The sequence below is a fragment of the Ylistrum balloti genome, unplaced genomic scaffold, assembly GCF_031769215.1.
Source record: "Ylistrum balloti isolate Yb309-2 unplaced genomic scaffold, AGI_CSIRO_Ybal_v1 Utg370074, whole genome shotgun sequence".
Classification (NCBI taxonomy): Eukaryota; Metazoa; Mollusca; class Bivalvia; order Pectinida; family Pectinidae; genus Ylistrum; species Ylistrum balloti.
This window is the reverse complement of record NW_026782114.1, coordinates 52,412-74,329: the sequence shown is the minus strand read 5'-3', so window position 1 is coordinate 74,329 and position 21,918 is coordinate 52,412. Positions and strand designations below refer to the sequence as shown.

Sequence of the window (21,918 nt, the reverse complement as noted above, 5' to 3'; positions counted from 1 at the left end):
AGGGATGACATTTTGGTGTTTGTTGGACATCATACCTATCAAGAATGAAAAGAGTCAGATAGTGTTATTCTTGGTATCCTATAAAGACATCAGCCGAGATCGATCTTCGTCTACCGATGTACCGGAAAAGGAGAGTAGTGATGAAGAGGACAGCGACGGTAGGTTGACGCGTTAAATGTACACACGATGAAATACGATGGCAACAAACATACTTCACCATGTGTATAGTTTCTATCAACTTTAGATGTTAGACAAAAGTGGTGTACATCGTCCTCGTTCTTCTTCTGTAGTACAGCAGTAATGCACTACTCATCATATATCATACGCTTCTCCTCTTTCTATGGTCATGGCCTCCTCCTACAGTCAGGCGCTCCTCTTTCTCCTACAGTCATGCCCTCATCCTTCTCCTACAGTCATGCACATCCTTCTCCTACAGTCATGCACTCATCCTTCTCCTACAGTCATGCCCTCATCCTTCTCCTACAGTCATGCACTCATCCTTCTCCTACAGTCATGTCCTCATCCTTCTCCTACAGTCATGTCCTCATCCTTCTCCTACAGTCATGCACTCATCCTTCTTCTACAGTCATGCCCTCATCATTCTCCTACAGTCATGCCCTCATCCTTCTTCTTTAGTCATGTCATCATCCTTCTCCTACAGTCATGCCCTCATCCTTCTCCTACAGTTTCTATCAACTTTAGATGTTAGACAAAAGTGGTGTACATCGTCCTAGTACAGCAGTAATGCACTACTCATCATATATCATACGCTTCTCCTCTTTCTATGGTCATGGCCTCCTCCTACAGTCAGGCGCTCCTCTTTCTCCTACAGTCATGCCCTCATCCTTCTCCTACAGTCATGCACTCATCCTTCTCCTACAGTCATGCACTCATCCTTCTCCTACAGTCATGCCCTCATCCTTCTCCTACAGTCATGCACTCATCCTTCTCCTACAGTCATGTCCTCATCCTTCTCCTACAGTCATGTCCTCATCCTTCTCCTACAGTCATGCACTCATCCTTCTTCTACAGTCATGCCCTCATCATTCTCCTACAGTCATGCCCTCATCCTTCTTCTTTAGTCATGTCATCATCCTTCTCCTACAGTCATGCCCTCATCCTTCTCCTACAGTTTCTATCAACTTTAGATGTTAGACAAAAGTGGTGTACATCGTCCTCGTTCTTCTTCTGTAGTACAGCAGTAATGCACTACTCATCATATATCATACGCTTCTCCTCTTTCTATGGTCATGGCCTCCTCCTACAGTCAGGCGCTCCTCTTTCTCCTACAGTCATGCCCTCATCCTTCTCCTACAGTCATGCACTCATCCTTCTCCTACAGTCATGCCCTCATCCTTCTCCTACAGTCATGCCCTCATCCTTCTCCTACAGTCATGCACTCATCCTTCTCCTACAGTCATGCCCTCATCCTTCTTCTTTAGTCATGTCATCATCCTTCTCCTACAGTCATGCCCTCATCCTTCTCCTACAGTCATGCCCTCGTCCTTCTCCTACAACTCTTGACATTTCAATTTTCGATTTTTATGATATAGAAATACTTGATTCTGTTGTAGCAGTAAAAGACAGTGCTATCATGATAAATAGTGTCACGTAAGATCTGTTTTATATAACACAGGGATTCAACACAATTGTTCAACACCGCGGTACATATTCTGCTATACAATGTAGGGACTGTGGAGTTGAAATTCGCTGCCAAGTCCCTGTGGTATAAGGTTATGTCAGAAATTTAAAGCATGTCTGTAGACTTATATAGAAATGGCATGTCAAATTGTTGTCGAGTTGAAATGTTTGGAGCATTGTCAGCATATCAAGGTAACCTTAATCAAAATCCACATAGCTGATTTTATGGCAAACTTTAAAAACAACCACTCATTTTTTTCTAATCAGAGAACTTTAAAATTAATTAATATTGATATCCCGAAATGTTTTGAAATAAAACAGCGATATCAGTTATTGGAAGCTGGTGCAAGTTTCCTTAAAACAATACCTTGACCTTTCACAAACTGTGCGATATCGTGTCCTACTTAGACCCGGAAACTGACTGACGTGAAGGACTAAGCTTTTGATAGTGTTCTTTTCTTTAAGCCGTAAATGATTAGATGAAAAGTCGATAATTTAAAGGCGAAGATCTTTTTTACTTTAGATTTAAAAAGCAGACGAATGAATTAAACTAATCAATGGGTATATTGATTTGCGTGTAGTTTTATTTTCAAGAAATATTAAGACTACCTAATTATGCATTGTTTGTAGTCGGCACTGATGTGATATAGAATTGATATAAAATCAATACTATATCTTTTTCTTTTCTTTTCTTTCTATCCTATGATAGCATCTTTTCCTCCTTTTTTGACAAATCATTTAAACTTACAATTGTACGTCTACGAATTACTTATCTTCATGTTTATAGTATAAATATGTGTCACGTGCAGTATATTAATTATTTGTAATTTTATTTATGGAGAAGAATTCCTAGAACTTGTCATTTTTCCATTTACCTGCTACTGATAACAAAATATGTTTAAATCAAACATTAAGAAAATGAAGATTGCCCATTTAAACTGAAGTTGAAATAAAAAAGAAGACAACCAATAATGTACCTGTTACTATTTTTAACCATTTATCATATGTTTATGTAGATTTAATTTCTTCAGCCTTCCCGAGCTGTTATTGAATAATTGAAGCAATTCACACGTTCAGTATATTTCTTTTATCATAAACAATAATTATACTGAATATAAATGTGGACTTCTTAAACCGTACGTTCATACAATCACTTGAAATTTTATCCATGACACACATTCAATGTTTCAACTTAAAGAAAAAATAATCAGATTGAGAGAGAAGATTCGATCTGTACAGGAATTCAGTACATAATGCAAGGAGCTATTTGAAGTAAAATCCATTGTTGCGGGTCGCCTCACTATAGACCTATACCAATGGTATTCTCTAGTACACGAGGCAGTAGTTGTATGAAAAATACAAGTTTAAATTTAAGACATATCAGGTGAGGAACTAGCAGTGGTGATAGACAGAGTGTTCCGAATATCCTTACAAAATGATGACGTCTTACTGTGCGAAATAAGATTAACTTAGCATTTTCAGAATATTGAACAAAACGTACAAGGATATAGTGATTGTTGATATTTGAACTTCCGGTTTAAATTCCTTTACTTTTGCCAACAGATGACCTCGACGAAAATTTTCGTCCGCCAAATGTGCGATGTCGGGCAGACATGCCGTCCAACTGCAACTATCAGCGGAGAAGAAGCAGAGCAGTTCTTTATCATCTGTCAGGACAATTTGAGAAACAAAACAAAGCCAAAAGTAAACTTCAAAAACTCAATAAGGTACGTGGATTACTGAAATTCTCACGGTACTTGTGTATCAGCGATTTTTTCCTTTTCCTCAATGGGCAACACATTCTCAAAAAAAGTATTGTTATATTACACCAACGAAGAAATTTCTATTAAATAATCTGCTGTTATTGCTTGGCCAAAATTCACGAAATCTGTTAATGCTAGAATCTTTTTGAAATCAGTAAGATCTGTCAGTGGTGACAGTGAATCCATTGTAAACGCTATGTTTCTGTTAGTAAAATAACCACTTTTATGTTTCACAGCTCACAGAATCCATTTCCGGTAAAATGCCAGAATACAAAGTTCAGGAAGTGAAGAAATCCCGTTATGTGATTTCGCATTATGGGATATTTAAGATCGGCTGGGATTGGCTGATCCTGTTGTGTACATTCTACACCGCTATCATGGTGCCATATAACGCTGCTTTTACCCGCGAGGACAACTACAGAAGCTCCATACCGTCCGACGTTACCGTGGAAGTTCTCTTTATGATTGGTAAGTCAAACGTCTCAGTATCTTTCCGTGGATTTAAAACTATTTACACCAAGATGTCATCGATGAAGGGAAAGACGCTTACCTCTCTGGGATATCTGGTCTTATTTTTCTTGTACTTTCTCCACTTAGAATATTTCTTTTGTTCTGTTTCTGTCCATGTTTTATTATCAATGCAGTGTTTACGTGTTGTTATATTCCGGTTGCCATGGAACTATTTCTTATCCTTTTCGAAAACAGCAAGAAAAGACCAACATATGAACCTAATCATTATTCTGGCTCAAATTCAATAAATGAATAAATTCAGGCAAAATATGAACAACAGAAAGATTCATACGGAGATTCCTGACAAAAATACAGGAAGAAAAAGACCAGATGTTCAACAAATATGAACGTCTTTTGATTCATTGACGACACCCACCATGTAAATCTCCGTCAATCCAAGGAAGCGATTCACATTCCCAAATAAGAACACGGTGTACGGAATATAGTGTTTCTATATCTATGTTTAGAAGATTGTTTTCCTTTCAGCTTTCTGTTTGGTAATTTTGAAACGATTCGTTACGTGACAATTCTACACTTCTAACAACAAAAAAACCGTGATAAGTGGGTATCTAAACAAAAAGTAAAGTACATATTATGAATCGTGCCACATACAAATAACTCAATCTAGTGTCTTCAGTAACACTGAATTATGTATGAAAAAAATCAGGCCAAAGCACCAATGAGAAAAGACGAAAGGACGCTAAACTGAGGTAAAAATGATGCCATTTTCACTTTACATTGAGACGGTTTGGTTTTTACCTCGGTTGAGGTCTTTTCGTTACTTCGCTTTGGCGGGTTTTCGTCTTTTTGTTATTTCGTGTTATCTCCCGTCGTCTTTTCGCGGGAAACAAACATAAACGAAAATATGATACATCAGCTATATGCCACCATGCATACAGGTCCCGAGGCTCCTAATGGAAATATACAGATGAAGCTTTTTGTAACTTGATCACCTTTCCCCGTGGGCTTCCATAGTTTTATGTAGCGTGACGTCATATATATTAGAGGTAAACCAATCACACACGCCACTCCAACGTCTTAACCCTAGAATGAGAGACAAGGAAATCTCACACAGGTAATACACCTGTTCAGGGTAGGAAAATTGTGTTTCCACAAGTGAAACACCGGATGAAATAAGTACACATATAATATTGTACCTTTTTGTCAGTGTCAAATAACATACGCTATTACGGAAATTGTTCTCGTATTTATCAAACGAAATAGAACGCATTTCTCTTCCAAATGTTTTGAGATTTTTTTTTATCTTTTAAAATTTTTTTCAACAGATATTGGGTTAAACTTCCGGACCTCCTTCGTTAGCAAGAGCGGTCAGATTGTATATGACGGCCGCATGGTGGCGCTTAACTACATCCGGGGCTGGTTCGTGCTTGATCTCCTGGCTGCTATTCCATTCGATTTTTTATATACAATTGATATTAGTACCGTAAGTAAATTTTGACTCTTAGGCTTGGATAGCTATTCATACTTGTTACGATCGTCGTTTTTAATGTTAACGTTCCTACAGAGACTATTGATCAAGACAGAAATATTTTCTTTAATTTATGGTACATTACTTGTAGAAAACTACCAACAAAGTATTTATGAAAAAAAATAGAACAATATGAATAAAAATGATGTTCAATGAATCTGTTGAAGATAACTATAAGTCCGTGGCGATGTGCGATTTCCCAGTATCTGCTATACCCAAAGTCTTGTGTCTATATTACCGGTTTAGCCTCCAATATTTTCTGATGTTAATATCAATATTTTAGCTACTTTTTGACTGCTATTCTAAATAACATCTTTATTTACAGAATACTCCAGTACATTTGCTCAAGGTCGCCCGTTTGCTCCGACTTGCCCGTTTACTCCAGAAAATTGATCGTTATTCTCAGTACAGCGCTATCGTTATCGCTTTACTTATGCTTCTATTCGCTCTCACCGCTCATTGGCTGGCTTGTATCTGGTACGCCATCGGTTTCCAGGAACTTCTACACAGTTCCCCACAATGGACGACAGGTAAGTCAGTCGTTTGCGGGAAATTCGCAGATATTACAACAAGCTAATTCCGGACATAACGTGTTCTAAATTATACCGTCTTTACGTTATAATCTCCTTCCCGGTAATCACAACATGACATATGTTTCTGGGTATATTATCTGTACCAAGAACAACAAAGAAAGACATATATCCAGTTATATAATTTTATCAATTGACGAATAACAGGGTAGGCATGGTAACAATAATATCAACAATTTTGTATAAACATGTTTATCACATAAACAGTATCATCATTAAAGCCAGAAAGGTGTAAAACATATAAGTACGATACATGACTGACATTCTGTTTATCATAGCAGTTCAGCACCATCCCAAGTTATGACTCTAGAGAGACGTATGGATAAGCCTACAATATGTATGTTGATTAGATATGAGTTATTCTTATAGTGAACAGTTCAATTAGGCCTACGTATGATGAAATCTATCAGGTCTTAGTGTATCAGACTATTGTTATATCTCATAATATCAATTATAATGAAAGGGAAGAATAAAACATTATATATGTTCCTATTTGGACTATTGACTGAACACACTAGAACTGTCTTATCAGTTGTCACAATTTTCAAATCAGTCGGGACGGTTAGGTATGGCCAAAGCACGTGACCATGCATCTTCTGATGGTTGAAGTTTGTAAGGAATGGTAAATCTCCTGTTGTAATCAAATGTCAATGTGATGGTTGGAAAATAACATAAGATGGAAAATGATGTAAACATTTATGTTAATATTACAAATTGGGAAATGGTTCATATACAGAGGTAAATGTGACGCACTCGCCGATGTTCCGATCGGACTTGAAGAAGGTATGGTGGCAACATTTTCCAAGTGTTCAATTCCTTCTTATTACTCTGAGGTTTGACAGCCGATGGAGTCAGGAATTTCGGACACCTGTCCGATCACTTTTGGTCTAAGGAATTCTGGTTTTCCTTTCACTGTTTGCCCCTTTGGGCACTATCATTCACGCTATCAAGAGTGATTAATATAAGACAATATATCTTGTTTCACAATTGTTAAAATATCTATATATGATTATTTATTTCTTTAATTAACATACTTGTACTTGTTCTTGTCCTAATGCTTAGGCTGGCTGTTTGAGCTGAGTGAACGTCTTGACAACCCAATCAACGCAAACAAGACCAACAGACCCGGGTTAATGACGGCGTATATATCTGCTCTTTATTTCACCTGCAGTAGTTTGACAAGTGTAGGATTTGGGAACGTCTCCGCTAATACCAACGCCGAGAAAATCTTTTCTGTGTGTGCCATGCTTGTTGGTGGTAAGTTGATTTCGAAATGTCTTTGATATTTTTGTTCAATAGTTCTTCATTCCTCCTTCTAGTACTGTTCATGCTGAACACCAACTATTGCAAAGACGTTTTTGTCTTTAAAACTGCTACTATACGTGTAAAATGCCAATTTGAGAAATTTTATTTGTGTGATAATACATGTTATTTGCCCCTAGCTATGCTCCACGCCGTCGTATTCGGTAACGTCACAGCTATCATACAGAGGATGTACGCCCGTCGAGCCACCTACCATTCCAGAACGAAAGACCTGAAGGATTTTTTCCGCACCCATCACATCCCGAAACCTCTTAAACATCGTATGCAGGAATATTTCCAGACCATGTGGTCCATGAATAATGGCATGGAGGCAGGGGAGGTAACTGGAATTGATATACCTACTTATATAATAGTTGAATATTGTATACTATGTTTCAGAGTTAATTAAGATGACGTCATGTCTCAAATTGATAGGTGTATATCCGTGTTAATGTTCTCTCGTAGATCGCTGACACATCGGGGCTATACCGTGGCTATACCAGGGCAAAATTTGTCGATTTCTGACGACGGTACTAACACTGATATGTACATGTTCTCCCACACCGCTACGGTTGTCCATTTTGCGGTGGCGCCCGTTATAACATAAAAATGCTTAGGTGTCAGCAACGTTGTATTTGTTACACATCATCACTTACATCGGTAGAGCAGCGTAGAACACTGGTATCACTACCAGAACAGAGTCATTTTTCAAGTCCCATTCCATCGACGATCGACCGATTTCATGTGCTCTAGTTTATTCCTCGTGAGGTTTATCAGTAGTGCGGGACACGGTTTTTATCCAACACTGTTCTGAATATATACTGGAAATTCTTCATTGGCATTTCGAAGCCTTTGTCATAATGATATTCCTCGGCATTTGTGTAAGTAGCCATGCTGTATTTCCATTATCTAACAGTCCGAGATGTTATAAGCTTGAGTCAATGATACGGTATAAGATCATAAAGTTATAGGTATTTTAAGTGACGTCTATAGATTCGGTATATAATATCTTTAGAATAGTTTGTAATGTTTTTACTATTTTGGTGATAGAAACATTGGAATCCTTTCTTAAACAGAATCAGAAGATCGATGATATAGATGTATACACTATAAAACATGTTCCAAGCTGTTATAAAACATGATTAATAAGTAAAAAAAAAAACAAAAACAAAAGAAAAAAAACAAAAACAAAAAACAAACAAAAAAGAACCCCAAAAAACAAATAAATAAAAACGAAGAAAAAAAGAAAAATGCAAATGCTACAATTCACACACAAACACACACACACACACACACACACACAAACACACACACATACATCACCACCACCCACCCACACACACACACACACCACCACCACCACCACCACCACCACCACACCCACACACACCCACACAAATGAATCCTAAAAAAGCTTATTTGGTTTTTTGCAGATCCTGAAAGATTTCCCAGACGAAATGAGAGGCGAAATTTCATTACATCTACATAAAGACCTACTGTCTCTTGCCATATTTGAGAACGCGACACAGGGTTGTCTAAAGGCCATCTCCCTGCATACCCGTAGAGCATTCTCCGCCCCCGGGGAGTTTATCATTCACAAAGGAGACACTATCAATTACGTGTATTTGCTGTGTAGCGGTTCCATGGAGGTCCTCAAGACAGAAATGGTTGTGGCGATACTCGGTACGGAGACAGTGATAACAATTTTGTTATATTTCAATTTCTTCTCATTTACATGTTGCGATCAATAAAAAATGCTGTTTCCAGTCTCATTTATCAATTTTCAGTTTAAATTCGATTTGTCCAGGCCAAATTGAATATATGACAAAATGAATCCTATGATTGTAAAACATGCAGCTAAAGATTTCGAGAGATGCAATTTGATGAAGCTTAGAGTAGTTTTGTAACGTGATAATATCGTATTTCCTTCTGGTAAGTGTATATATTCCGTGCTCACGTCTGATATGGGCTGTTTTACAACGTCTGTCTTTTTAGAATGTGATATTGCTTATATCGATTAGGTGTTGTCAATTAAGTAGATAACGCGTAACTTCTGATCTTGTTCTCGTCAAAATTTTACACTATTCTAATTTTATCTATCTCTACAATGTACCATCTTTATAGGTCCATAAACTTCGGCTGCTGTGGGTCTAAGGAAGTCATATTACCAACATCAAACAGTTTCACGTACAAGATGTCTGATTTTCTATACATTGTTATATAACCTTAAGTTTGCATGTTGGTTCCGTTGTTGTTTACACTGTTCTTATTTGAGAACGTGACATTACTACTTGGTATGACTAAAATTTATACGGCGGGGTTCATTGATGAAACAAAAGACGCTTACTCCTCCATAACATCTGGTCTTATTCTCCTTGTACTTTTCCAATGATTCTCCGATATTCATCATACATTTAATTATGTGGTACCCAATTCTCTTCGACTTTGTACTTTTTATTATTATTCTCAAATGTTCATCATTATTTTGTTCCTATTTTGCCCCAATTACCTTAAACTTTGAGTTTGATCAAAAATCATGTTGCCATGTAGGTATTTTCAGTGTTTACCTGTTCAATGGTTAGTAAGCTTGATAAAGGGGCATATCAGCTTAGACATTTACAATGAACAATGTCCGTCATCATTATTCTTCCTGTTATATGTGTTTCACAATAAAACACAACCTATATATTCATTGATATCCTAACCGTACGTAGGATTAAATCATTAATTACATTGTTTTTATAGGAAAGGGCGATTTATTCGGGACAGATATTAACCTGGAGGACCCGATTGGGATATCGTGCTGTGACGTCAGATCGTTGACGTATTGTGAACTTCAGGGAATCAATGTTAAAGGTTTAGCTGAGGTCCTTAATCTATATCCAGACTTTGCTGAAAAGTTTTCTCAGGATATCCGCCACGATCTCACCTACAATTTGAAGGAAGGAACTGACGAATCCGACGTAAGTGGATATAAATATCTTATAACAACTTGTTGGGAACCGATCATTTCCAAAACTAGTCATTTCTGATATTATCAAATTACTTAGTGACGTCACTGTTATACTTTATGACGTCACTGATAGATTGTATGACGTCATTACCGGCATTATCAGATGTATATGTAAGTTAGATAACTGATCATGTTAAAATGACGTGGTATCAACGTCACCAGTTACTCAGACTTCTAGTTTAGTAACGTCCTTTAATTACACTTTTTCAGCGACCTGTTCTCAACGTGTGTACTTTAATTTTTGTGATTTGGTTATTATATTACATCGTGAAGACATCATTGTTTGTGTTTTATTTTAAAATGTAATTTACTTTTGAACATAACTGTGATTGACAATTAATCAATTTTTCTGAAATGATAAAGGTACATTGTATGATTGGTTACGTCATAAATAACAATTAACAGTTCGTTTTATTCTATGTTTAAACCGAAAAAAAAATTAAAAATAATAAACAAATAAATCGGTAAAGCGACACACATGAGTTTGACGTCAGCGCCAGTCATGCATCTAAATCGCAATTCTGCCAGCTTTAGAAACATTGCCACCGAAGGTCACCGCGTGACGTCAACTGTCAAATGACATAATAATTGTATGTTTACAAAAGTGTCATTCATTGTTTATCACCCTGGAATATTCTCATCATGAGTTTAAATTACAAGTCTTGTCATTGATTGTATTGGTAGTCAAAACAGAAACACAATCAGTATTCTATTCAATGATTACTTATACTTAATCATTTCAGGTTTACAGGGTGAATATGTTTGTATTTACTGGGTGAATATGTTTATATTTACATGGTGAATATGTTTGTATTTACTGGGTGAATATGTTTATACTTACAGGATGAATATGTTTATACTTACAGGGGGAATATGTTTATATTTACAGGGTGAATATGTTTGTATTTACAGGGGAATATGTTTGTACATACAGGGGGAATATGTTTATATTTACAGGGTGAATATGTTTGTATTTACAGGGTGAATATGTCTATACTTACAGGGTGAATATGTTTATATTTACAGGATAAATATGTTTATACTTAGAGGGGGAATATGTTTATATTTACAGGGTGAATATGTTTGTATTTACAGGGGAATATGTTTGTACATACAGGGTGAATATGTTTATACTTACAGGGTGAATATGTTTATATTTACAGGGTGAATATGATTGAATATGTTTATATTTACAGGGTGAATATGTTTGTATTTACAGGGTGAATATGAAGAGAAGTTACCCATTACTAGGGTAATGACTTTACCTTCGATATCAGAAGATGATGAGGAGACAGATAGTGATCACGTGTTCCATCGGGCAGATAACTCCAGCAGTCCTAACTCGCAGAGAGATGGTGGCCGCGAGTCCAGTCCCTCCTCTCCACTATTAGCCGACAAATCCTTTACGTTCACTATACCAAATGGAGACATAGATAAGCTCAGCAGGTATACAGAATACTTACTCCGCGGTATATGTGATTTATCAGTTTAGTTTATACAGATGTGTTATGTCATTTATCTTGTCTGTATGATCAGCGAAATCATCTCAGTTATAGTTTAATTCCTGGAGCTACTGATGATTTGTGTTGTTATTATAAAAGCAAGGACAGTGAAGGGGAGACAACTCGTTGATTTACTCTGGTATCTAAGTACTTATGAACAAGAGTCAATGTTAATATGAATAGTTATATTGATATATAATGAATGATAAGTATTCCTTATGTTTTCTTTAGTGTGGTACACAGAGATCTGACGAGTCCCCCATCAATCAAGAGAGGCCACGTCACGAGTTCCAGTCCCGCAACAAAGCGGAATTACAGCACACCATTCCGTCGATCTTCGCTCAGGAAGCAACGTAACCTCGCCAACGCGGGTAATCCTGTGTTCTTTTCGTAAAAATAGGTGGAACCACTGTCCGAATTATTCTGTAGGGACCGCGGTGGTCGAGTAGTCAAGACGTCTGACTTTAACCCCAACCCTGCGAGGCCCTATTACTTGGACATTAACTTATGATTTCAAAAAAGATGTCTGACCTATTTATCACTAGACCTCCACTAGTTTTAGACCTACCTGGTGTAGCTGACAGGTGCCGAGGTCGGTGATTTTTCTCCTGAAATCCAAGCTTTTCTCCAACATCCAAACCTGGCACGTCCTTTAACGACACTGGCTGTTGATAGGACGTAAAGCCAATAACAAACTAACCAAGCATTTGTATACTGTTGTAGAGTCGATATATAATCTTCTGTCTCAAACTTTTAGTCTGTTTCAGGTGTGTTTCCTCTTTATATAACTGTGAAATTTAGATTCGGTTTCTGAAGATCTTAAGAAAGAAAATAAGATATCCGACATCATCAGTTTATCAAGGAGAAAAGATTCGTCATGCAGTACTAGGTGACACCTTGGTGATAAATAATCTGTATTATATTTGAATTCTAGACACCAGATACGTTTATAATATCAGACAAAATGTTACTTAAGTAAGACAGAGCTAAATATAGTTCATTTTCTAGAATATTAAATATGTTTTTTTTTCTGTTTTTGATTTTTCATGAGTTTCTAATGTTCTGTTTCATTATATAACAATTCAAGTGTAAATGAGGTTAGACCTATAACTATTCTGACTACTTTATTTTCCAATTTGTCCGAATCTACATAGCTACAACCATCTAAGACTTCTCTCCCATATTCCAAACAAGATCTTAGGATTACAATATGTAATTCAGACTTAATTCTCTATTTAATGTCAGTTCCAATTTAAGTTGAAGAGACAAATACGTTTAAGCTGAGATTTCAACATTTAAGATATACATTTCCCAGTTTTATGTTTCGGTCTTAGTCCTATTTGTTTATGAATAGCCTTGCTCGTTAACACTGTGTTACATCATCATGTCTGGTATCTGTCGCTTCTATGTCATCATCATATGTATTAACCCCACGATTTTTTTTTCCTTTTTAATTTCGTATATCTGATAACTTTTGAAGAACGTCAAGAACATCTTTATTTTTTAAATAACATGTTTTCAAATGATATTTGAATATTAGACTGGATAAATTAAATTTGAAGTTATATTACGTTGAATGTTTTTGTTTACGAACTGATATCTTTATGTATCGAATAAGTTCGAATAAAATATGACACATCATAAAATGCATTTTATGACTAACTCTCGCCCTCAAATGACATTGGGTATGAATTTTAGTCAAAGACTCTTATAAGATTGGGATTGAGTTTTGTAAAGCATCAGAATCCAGTTCTTTGCAATGAGTGTGCCATATTTGACAGTAGACACTGCATTATATAGTACAGAATAAGCGGGAAATGGATAGATGACGTAATTTTATTTCTTACTGTAAGAATACATATATTACTACCAATTATTGTTGTTTTCTTCTTTTCGTTTTCAGCTGAAAAGGGTACCGGTTTAGAAACACTATCAACTTCATTGCAAAACCTACAGACGGATTTCGAAGGCACGAAATCGAATATTTTCCAGATAGAAAGGAAGGTGGATACAATAGGAAGTGAATTATCACATATGGATGAACGATTGAAATCTCTAATCGAAATTCTCACTCCAAATCCAAGTGTTCATTCGGAATCTCCTCCAAATACACCTTTTACACCTTATACAAAACCCAAATTTTCCTTCGGATCTCCAACGTCTGAAGATAATGTGATAGATATGCCCAGTCACCAGAGAGGGTGTACACTAGACGTGCCTTGCTCTTCCGGTAAGAAGGCCAACTCCCAAGGAACAAAGACTAGAACTTCGTTGTTTCCCAAAATTCATTTAGACAACATTCCTTCCAATAATAGTGATGACTGGCGTGCAAAAGCCAACAAGAGTTGTGATAATATTTACCTTAATAATAGTGAACACCAAATTTTGGAACGTCGCCATAGTGACGGTCCTCCAGACCGTAGATTACAGAAAGAACTCAACGGAAGTGTCTATGTTCCCCCAGAGTCACTTCCTCCTCATGTACAATGTCAATTTGAGAAACAACCGAAACTAATAGGTGGTTCAGCTCATGTTCTTCCTTCACACCCGGGTCATTCCTATCGTCTGCCACAGGCACATCCGGGTCATTCCTCTAGTCCACCGCATTCCCACGAGGGTCGCTTACAAAGTCCCGTTAAGAAACTTCCAAATAATTCTTTTGGCCATCCTCCATCTCTCAGTTCTCTCGAATTTGTTTGTGATATAGACACAAAAAAGTTACAGCGAATGAACTCGGTTGAGAGTGAGTATAAACCTCCTACAGGTGACACACAGACAGTACACACCATAAGCACAGGAGATTGTAGCAAACCTCCAAGAACTGTCAGAAGAATACCAAGGAGTATAGTGCTTCAAGGTCAACATCTTCCCAGTGCTAAAAATGTCCTAGAAACAACCGACTTATAGGCAAAACATCTCAAACTTATACCATATAAAGAAAAATTCCAGTGAAGGGAGATAACTACGTCATTACTCTCGCTCACAGTATTAATGCATCGGCGATGTGTTAGCATGCTTTTTACCGTAGAGAAATATACAGTATTGCTGTGAAGGTTCGAGCCTCAAATTACTAATATACACATGCATTTTAACATGGTAATATTGGTATCAAAATATCATTAAATATCGATGCGCATTTTTCGCAATGATAATTTCATTAAAAACATTTAAGGTAATTTACCAAAACGTTTAATTTGTTTGTTACTTTAACTATTCAAAATAAAATCTGATGTCATTGATTACCGTCAGAACACTTTCAGGAAAGACCTTCAACGTATAAAGCTTTCGAACTGAAAATCGATAACCAAGCTGTCAGCGACTGTGATTTTTTTATATCAGTTTTGAAATGATAAAAGCTTTATTTATCGTGTTGATAATCAGCACTCGTGTATACTCTGTTTGTCGCAACCATTATAATAAATCAATCTATTTTGTTTGCATTCTGAAAACGTTTTGATGACTGATACACTCTATGGAGATAAGAAAAAAAATACAAATCTATTTTACATTGCCAAGTGTTCGTTCTCGATTTTATAATTTTAACATTCTGCTGGCAGTTACAATTAGAAAAGTAGATACTTCTAAAAGAATTCAGCAGAATCTTCAAACATCACCTGACATTGATACTGGTTAGGTTTAACATGTTTTAATCATGAACGAAACTTAATTTCATATCGTTGATCAATCTGTAAGTAAGCTAGGGAGCACACCCTACACAGTTCGTTTTGGAAGTTTTGGAATGCTTATATGCGATATGTAATACAGCTTATGAATATCAGTGTCATTTCATGATCCCGATCATTTTCTGAAATGTCTGCTGTATTTTATTTATTTATTTTGTTTTAGCATTTGAATCTTCTGTTCTGAAATGTCCCGTATACATAGATTAGCATAACACGATCTAAAACACATTAAAATGTGGAGAGTGTTTCCAGATGATATATACAGAGTTTGATATTTGACTATTAAATACTGTTTTTAGGTTGATAAAGATCTCAGATTTGTCTTATATGTAAAAGTATTTAACAATTTTTGCTTTTAGTTTTTTATCTACATCTTACAGAGAAGCTAGATATGACAGCGATATTCGCAAATTTATTCAACATATATGTATTTCAGGAAATCATTTTGGCGAGGATTTGTTTGTCAAAGGATTTCATCTTCAAATGTTGTTACAAAAATGCCTGTCTTGATGTATTATTCATATATGAATACTTAACATGCGTACATTTATCAAAGATTGCACGAGTATACAGCTTTGTCCACGTGTCATATCTTACATCAATAGCGTCTAAAAATAACCAATAGATTTCCATGAAAATCAACCAATCTATGTACAGTCATTGTAATATAGGTGTGTAGTTGTTACTAATATTTCCAGAAAGCGTAGAAATTACAATGTGTTACTATTTTCATTTTGTCTTTAATGACAAGAGTAAATGTTTTAAGCAAATAGGGAAATAATTTAATATATTGTCATGTATGCATTATTCTACAAAGTTTACAAATTTGAAATCTAAAGACAGTGTAATGTTGTGTATCTGCACTTTTCTAAGAAGCTATGAAAGACAAATCTAATTACGCTGTACGATTAGAAAGTGAAATAAAATTTAGTTTAATATGATAGGAAAATAAAATAATATAAAATATTCAAGTATGTTGTAGTTGGTAAGATAGATGACACGATGATTATGTCATGTGTGCTGTGATGGGTTTGAGAGATATTAAATTCGTAGTGGACTGTGATTTGTACAGTAAAATATAAACTATTTAACATTTAGTGAAACTGCACTTGATCGTTTGAAATGACACTAGATTAATGAATATTAAAATTTTAAAATGTTTGTCAATTGTCATTAGTATGGAATTGACATAATACGACTGACCCCGGACCCACGTCATAATCGCAATATCGGTTACATTCTCCTGGGCACTTGTGCTGCATCTTCTAAGCATCTTCAGATATTCATAGCCAATTGAAAGACGACATGTAAGTTATAGAAACTCTTCTGTGAACGAAAGCAAATAATTTTCAGCGAAAACTGTTTTTGAAACGACAATCTTGATCGAGTCTAAATTCTTCTCCGCCTCTTGTGGAACAAATCAAATAAGTGGTGACTTTTATCATTTTAGACGATAACGCCCTCGTCTCGTACGCATGGGAAAATAAGCGATAGATGTTTTTAAAGTGTGATTAGATAACCACTTAAGTGTGATTAGATAACCACTTAATTGTGATTAGATAACCACTTAATTGTGATGAGATGACAACTTAAGTGTGATTAGATAACCACTTAATTGTGATTAGATGACCACTAAAGTGCGATGAGATGACTACTTAAGTGCGATGAGATGACCACTAAAGTGCGATGAGATGACAACTTAATTGTGATTAGATAACCACATAATTGTGATGAGATGACAACTTAAGTGTGATTAGATAACCACTTAATTGTGATTAGATGACCACTAAAGTGCGATGAGATGACTACTTAAGTGCGATGAGATGACCACTAAAGTGCGATGAGATGACAACTTAATTGTGATTAGATAACCACTTAATTGTGATTAGATGACCACTAAAGTGTGATGAGATAACCACTTAAGTGTGATTAGATAACCACTTAATTGTGATGAGATGACAACTTAAGTGCGATGAGATGACCACTAAAGTGCGATGAGATGACAACTTAAGTGCGATGAGATGACCACTAAAGTGCGATGAGATGACAACTTAAGTGCGATGAGATGACCACTAAAGTGCGATGAGATGACAACGTAAGTGCGATGAGATGACCACTAAAGTGCGATGAGATGACAACTTAAGTGCGATGAGATGACCACTAAAGTGCGATGAGATGACTACTAAAGTGCGATGAGATGACAAATAAAGTGCGATGAGATGACAACTAAAGTGCGATGAGATGACCACTAAAGTATAATGAGATGACAACTAAAGTGCGATGAGATCACAAATAAAGTGAGATGAGATGACAACTTAAGTATGATGAGATGACCACTAAAGTATAATGAGATGACAACTAAAGTGAGATGAGATGACAACTTAAGTGCAATGAGATGACCTCTAAAGTGCGATGAGATGACAACTTAAGTGTGATGAGATGACCACTACAGTGCGATGAGATGACTACTAAAGTGCGATGAGATGACAACTTAAATGCGATGAGATGACAACTTAAATGCGATGAGATGATAAATAAAGTGCGATGAGATGACCACTAAAGTGCGATGAGATGACAACTTAATTGCGATGAGATGACAACTTAAGTGCGATGAGATGACAACTTAAGTGCGATGAGATGACAAATAAAGTGCGATAAGATGACCACTAAAGTGCGATGAGATCACAAATAAAGTGTGATGAGATGACAAATAAAGTGCGATGAGATCACAAATAAAGTGTGATGAGATGACAAATAAAGTGCGATGAGATGACATCTAAAGTGAGATGAGATGACTACTAAAGTGAGACAAAATGACCATTAAAGTGCGATGAGATGACCACTAAAGTATGATGAGATGACCACTTAAGTGAGACAAAATGACCATTAAAGTGCGATAAAATGACCACTAAAGTATGATGAGATGACAACTAAAGTGAGATGAGATGACCACTAAAGTGTGTTGAGATGACCACTAAAGTGAGATGAGATTACGACTAAAGTGCGATGAGATGACCATTAAGTGTGTTGAGATGACCACTAAAGTGAGATAAGATGACCACTAAAGTGCGATGAGATGACAACTAAAGTGTGATAAGATGACCACTTAAGTGTGATAAGATGACCACTTAAGTGAGACGAAATGACCACTAAATTGCGATGAGATGACCACTAAAGTGTGTTGAGATGACCTCTGATATAAGAAACGTTTCGTGATCAATATGTTTGGTAAAAGAAATAACATTGTACCAATGATTACTTGAATGCTTTGTTAAATGCTTTGATTGATCAGATAAAAAAAAAACTTTTTATGAATTATCCGTGACATGTACAAAGTTAAGTGAACTTTGATTGACGGAAGAGATGACCTTGGGTAATTGTTTTTAAAATATAATTGGTATGAGGAAAAGCTTGTATAAATGCTTTTGAAACTATGACCAGGTAATATAAACAAAGTTGTATAAATGTTTGATGAGGTGACTGCATACAAATGTCTAATAAACTAGTATTGGTAAGTGAGATAACATGACCTTGTATGCACGTGTAGTGAGCTGTAGTTGGTAAGTGAGATAACATGACCTTGTATGGAGGTGTAGTGAGCTGTAGTTGGTAAGTGAGATAACATGACCTTGTATGCATGTGTAGTGAGCTGTAGTTGGTAAGTGAGATAACATGACCTTGTATGGATGTGTAGTGAGCTGTAGTTGGTAAGTGAGATAACATGACCTTGTATGCATGTGTAGTGAGCTGTAGTTGGTAAGTGAGATAACATGACCTTGTATGCATGTGTAGTGAGCTGTAGTTGGTAAGTGAGATAACATGACCTTGCATGCATGTGTAGTGAACTGTAGTTGGTAAGTGAGATAACATGACCATGTATGGATGTGTAGTGAGCTGTAGTTGGGAAGTGAGATAACATGACCTTGTATGCATGTGTAGTGAGCTGTAGTTGGTAAGTGAGATAACATGACCTTGTATGGATGTGTAGTGAGCTGTAGTTGGTAAGTGAGATAACATGACCTTGTATGGATGTGTAGTGAACTGCAGTAGGTAAGTGAGATAACATGACCTTGTATGCATGTGTAGTGAACTGTAGTTGGTAAGTGAGATAACATGACCTTGTATGGATGTGTAGTGAACTGTAGTTGGTAAGTGAGATAACATGACCTTGTATGCATGTGTAGTGAACTGTAGATGGTAAGTGAGATAACGTGACCTTGTATGCATGTGTAGTGAACTGTAGTTGGTAAGTGAGATAACATGACCTTGTATGGATGTGTAGTGAACTGTAGTTGGTGAGATAACATGACCTTGTATGCATGTGTAGTGAGCTGTAGTTGGTAAGTGAGATAACATGACCTTGTATGCATGTGTAGTGAACTGTAGTAGGTAAGTGAGATAACATGACCTTGTATGCATGTGTAGTGAGCTGTAGTTGGTAAGTGAGATAACATGACCTTGTATGGATGTGTAGTGAGCTGTAGTTGGTAAGTGAGTTAACATGACTTGTATGCATGTGTAGTGAACTGTAGTAGGTAAGTGAGATAACATGACCTTGTATGGATGTGTAGTGAACTGTAGTTGGTAAGTGAGATAACATGACCTTGTATGCATGTGTAGTGAGCTGTAGTTGGTAAGTGAGATAACATGACCTTGTATGGATGTGTAGTGAACTGTAGTTGGTAAGTGAGATAACATGACATTGTATGCATGTTTAGTGAGATGTGGTTGGTAAGTGAGATGACCTTGTATACAGGTTTAGCGTACTGTGATTGGAAATTGAGATGACCGTGTACACGTGTACATGTGCTTTAACCTAAAGTTATCTCAATCAATCATGTGTGTTTCTACCCTGATGTGTTCATTATAAATGTAATGGTATACTGTCTTTCTCTGTGCCCTGTTACTTCTCTAAAGAAACAAGGTTGATGTATACTTGCCAAGATGATAATACAATATATATTTGTTAACTAACAAAGAAAAAGTACATTTCACGAGTGAAGTTGGTGTTTTGAATTTGATATTTTCACTAGTATGAAGCACAAGTGTTTCTCCTTTCAGATTTGATATATAATCATATCTTCCGAGAAAGCAAGAACCGTTTTATCAAGAATTTTTTTCTGTATAGATGTATTATGTATTAACTTTAGAGTAAATCACTACATGAAACAGTATAAGAACCCTGTGGTACATCACTAACGTAATAAGTCAGAACTATCATAACATGACATATAACAATGCTGATGGTCTATTATCATTAACAGTAAACCATGTTCAATTTTGCGGTCAATCGTCAATTTAAAACGGCAATATTTCCACAATGATTTTTCGCACTTGTGTGTCACTGGTGTTTAAGGTAAATTGATAACTACTTTTAATCGCTGTTCATTAGTTTCTTAGTTTTAAATCGGATTTTGTATACATTGTATTTACTGAAATTTTTTTTGTCTTCCAGAGAAATTATCACTTGAAAAAAATGGCTGAGGTTTGAATGCATTTTGGCACCGAATGGAATGCTGACGAAATTTGTAACATTTGCAGTCCATTTTTTATAGATCTCTCGTTTAAGAGATCTGTTTTATTTTTTTGCAAATCAATAGTCAATATATTCTATGTGAGATGACAAATTAATGCTTGCCGGTAGTTTTATTTGTAATCAAGCATGCTTTGTTTTCATTGGAAACTACAGAAGGGCGCAGAATACATAGTTATCGATTGATCAATCCGAATAATAATTTATGTTTTACTTGGAATGCTTTATCAGTAGATGTGTATTACAATGGATAACGAGAGGAAACATTGATACCAGAGCAAAATGTCCAGATAAATTGTACAGAAAATCTTTTTTTTTCATTTTATTAATTTTCATACAATGATTATTGAAAATGATATATAAGAATGAATTTAAGCAAGCAAGCTACAAAATGTTCTTCGACGCTGCATGGATCTTATATCACAGAAATAGGAAATCTTTTAAGTAAAACAATTCTGTTTAATATACTATGTTCATTAACCTCGTAATTTCTGATGATATTTTGGAACATCTCTTTGGGAATACGATGGTTTAAAAAGATCAAAAGGCTTGTAATCAACAGACACGGGACTTAGTTTTACTGTTATCAGAACTCGGCGATAATTTGTAACAGATTTGTCGTATACTGAATTTGATTTTATTTCGTTTTAAATGTAGACAATTAGTATTTTTATTATGTAAACAGTTTTCCACATTCCAAGATCTTATTTGTGAATATCTTGATTTTCCAGATGAAACGATACTCATTTTTGTTGTGATCAGTAAAAGTCTGCAGTCGTTTTCTTGTGATCTGTAAAAGTCTGCAGTCGTTTTCTTGTGATCAGTAAAAGTCTGCAGTCGTTTTGTTGTGATCAGTAAAAGTCAGCAGTCGTTTTGTTGTGATCAGTAAAAG

General features: G+C 36.0%; 1 protein-coding gene across 1 annotated transcript in view; it reads left to right on the top strand.

Moving 5' to 3' along the window:
* The window catches only part of LOC132549660 (potassium voltage-gated channel subfamily H member 8-like), a 109,609-nt gene extending 94,740 nt beyond the window's left edge, over positions 1 to 14,869 (top strand). Inside the window, exons 3-14 of the mRNA XM_060213613.1 lie at positions 3 to 158; positions 3,205 to 3,368; positions 3,641 to 3,872; positions 5,201 to 5,358; positions 5,729 to 5,933; positions 7,056 to 7,250; positions 7,436 to 7,635; positions 8,729 to 8,978; positions 10,041 to 10,258; positions 11,528 to 11,754; positions 12,042 to 12,181; positions 13,714 to 14,869. Coding sequence (XP_060069596.1) covers positions 3 to 158; positions 3,205 to 3,368; positions 3,641 to 3,872; positions 5,201 to 5,358; positions 5,729 to 5,933; positions 7,056 to 7,250; positions 7,436 to 7,635; positions 8,729 to 8,978; positions 10,041 to 10,258; positions 11,528 to 11,754; positions 12,042 to 12,181; positions 13,714 to 14,717 — 3,149 coding nt within the window. The 3' untranslated portion in view covers positions 14,718 to 14,869. The remainder of the gene's footprint in view (positions 1 to 2; positions 159 to 3,204; positions 3,369 to 3,640; positions 3,873 to 5,200; positions 5,359 to 5,728; positions 5,934 to 7,055; positions 7,251 to 7,435; positions 7,636 to 8,728; positions 8,979 to 10,040; positions 10,259 to 11,527; positions 11,755 to 12,041; positions 12,182 to 13,713) is intronic.
* Positions 14,870 to 21,918: the final 7,049 nt, after the last annotated feature.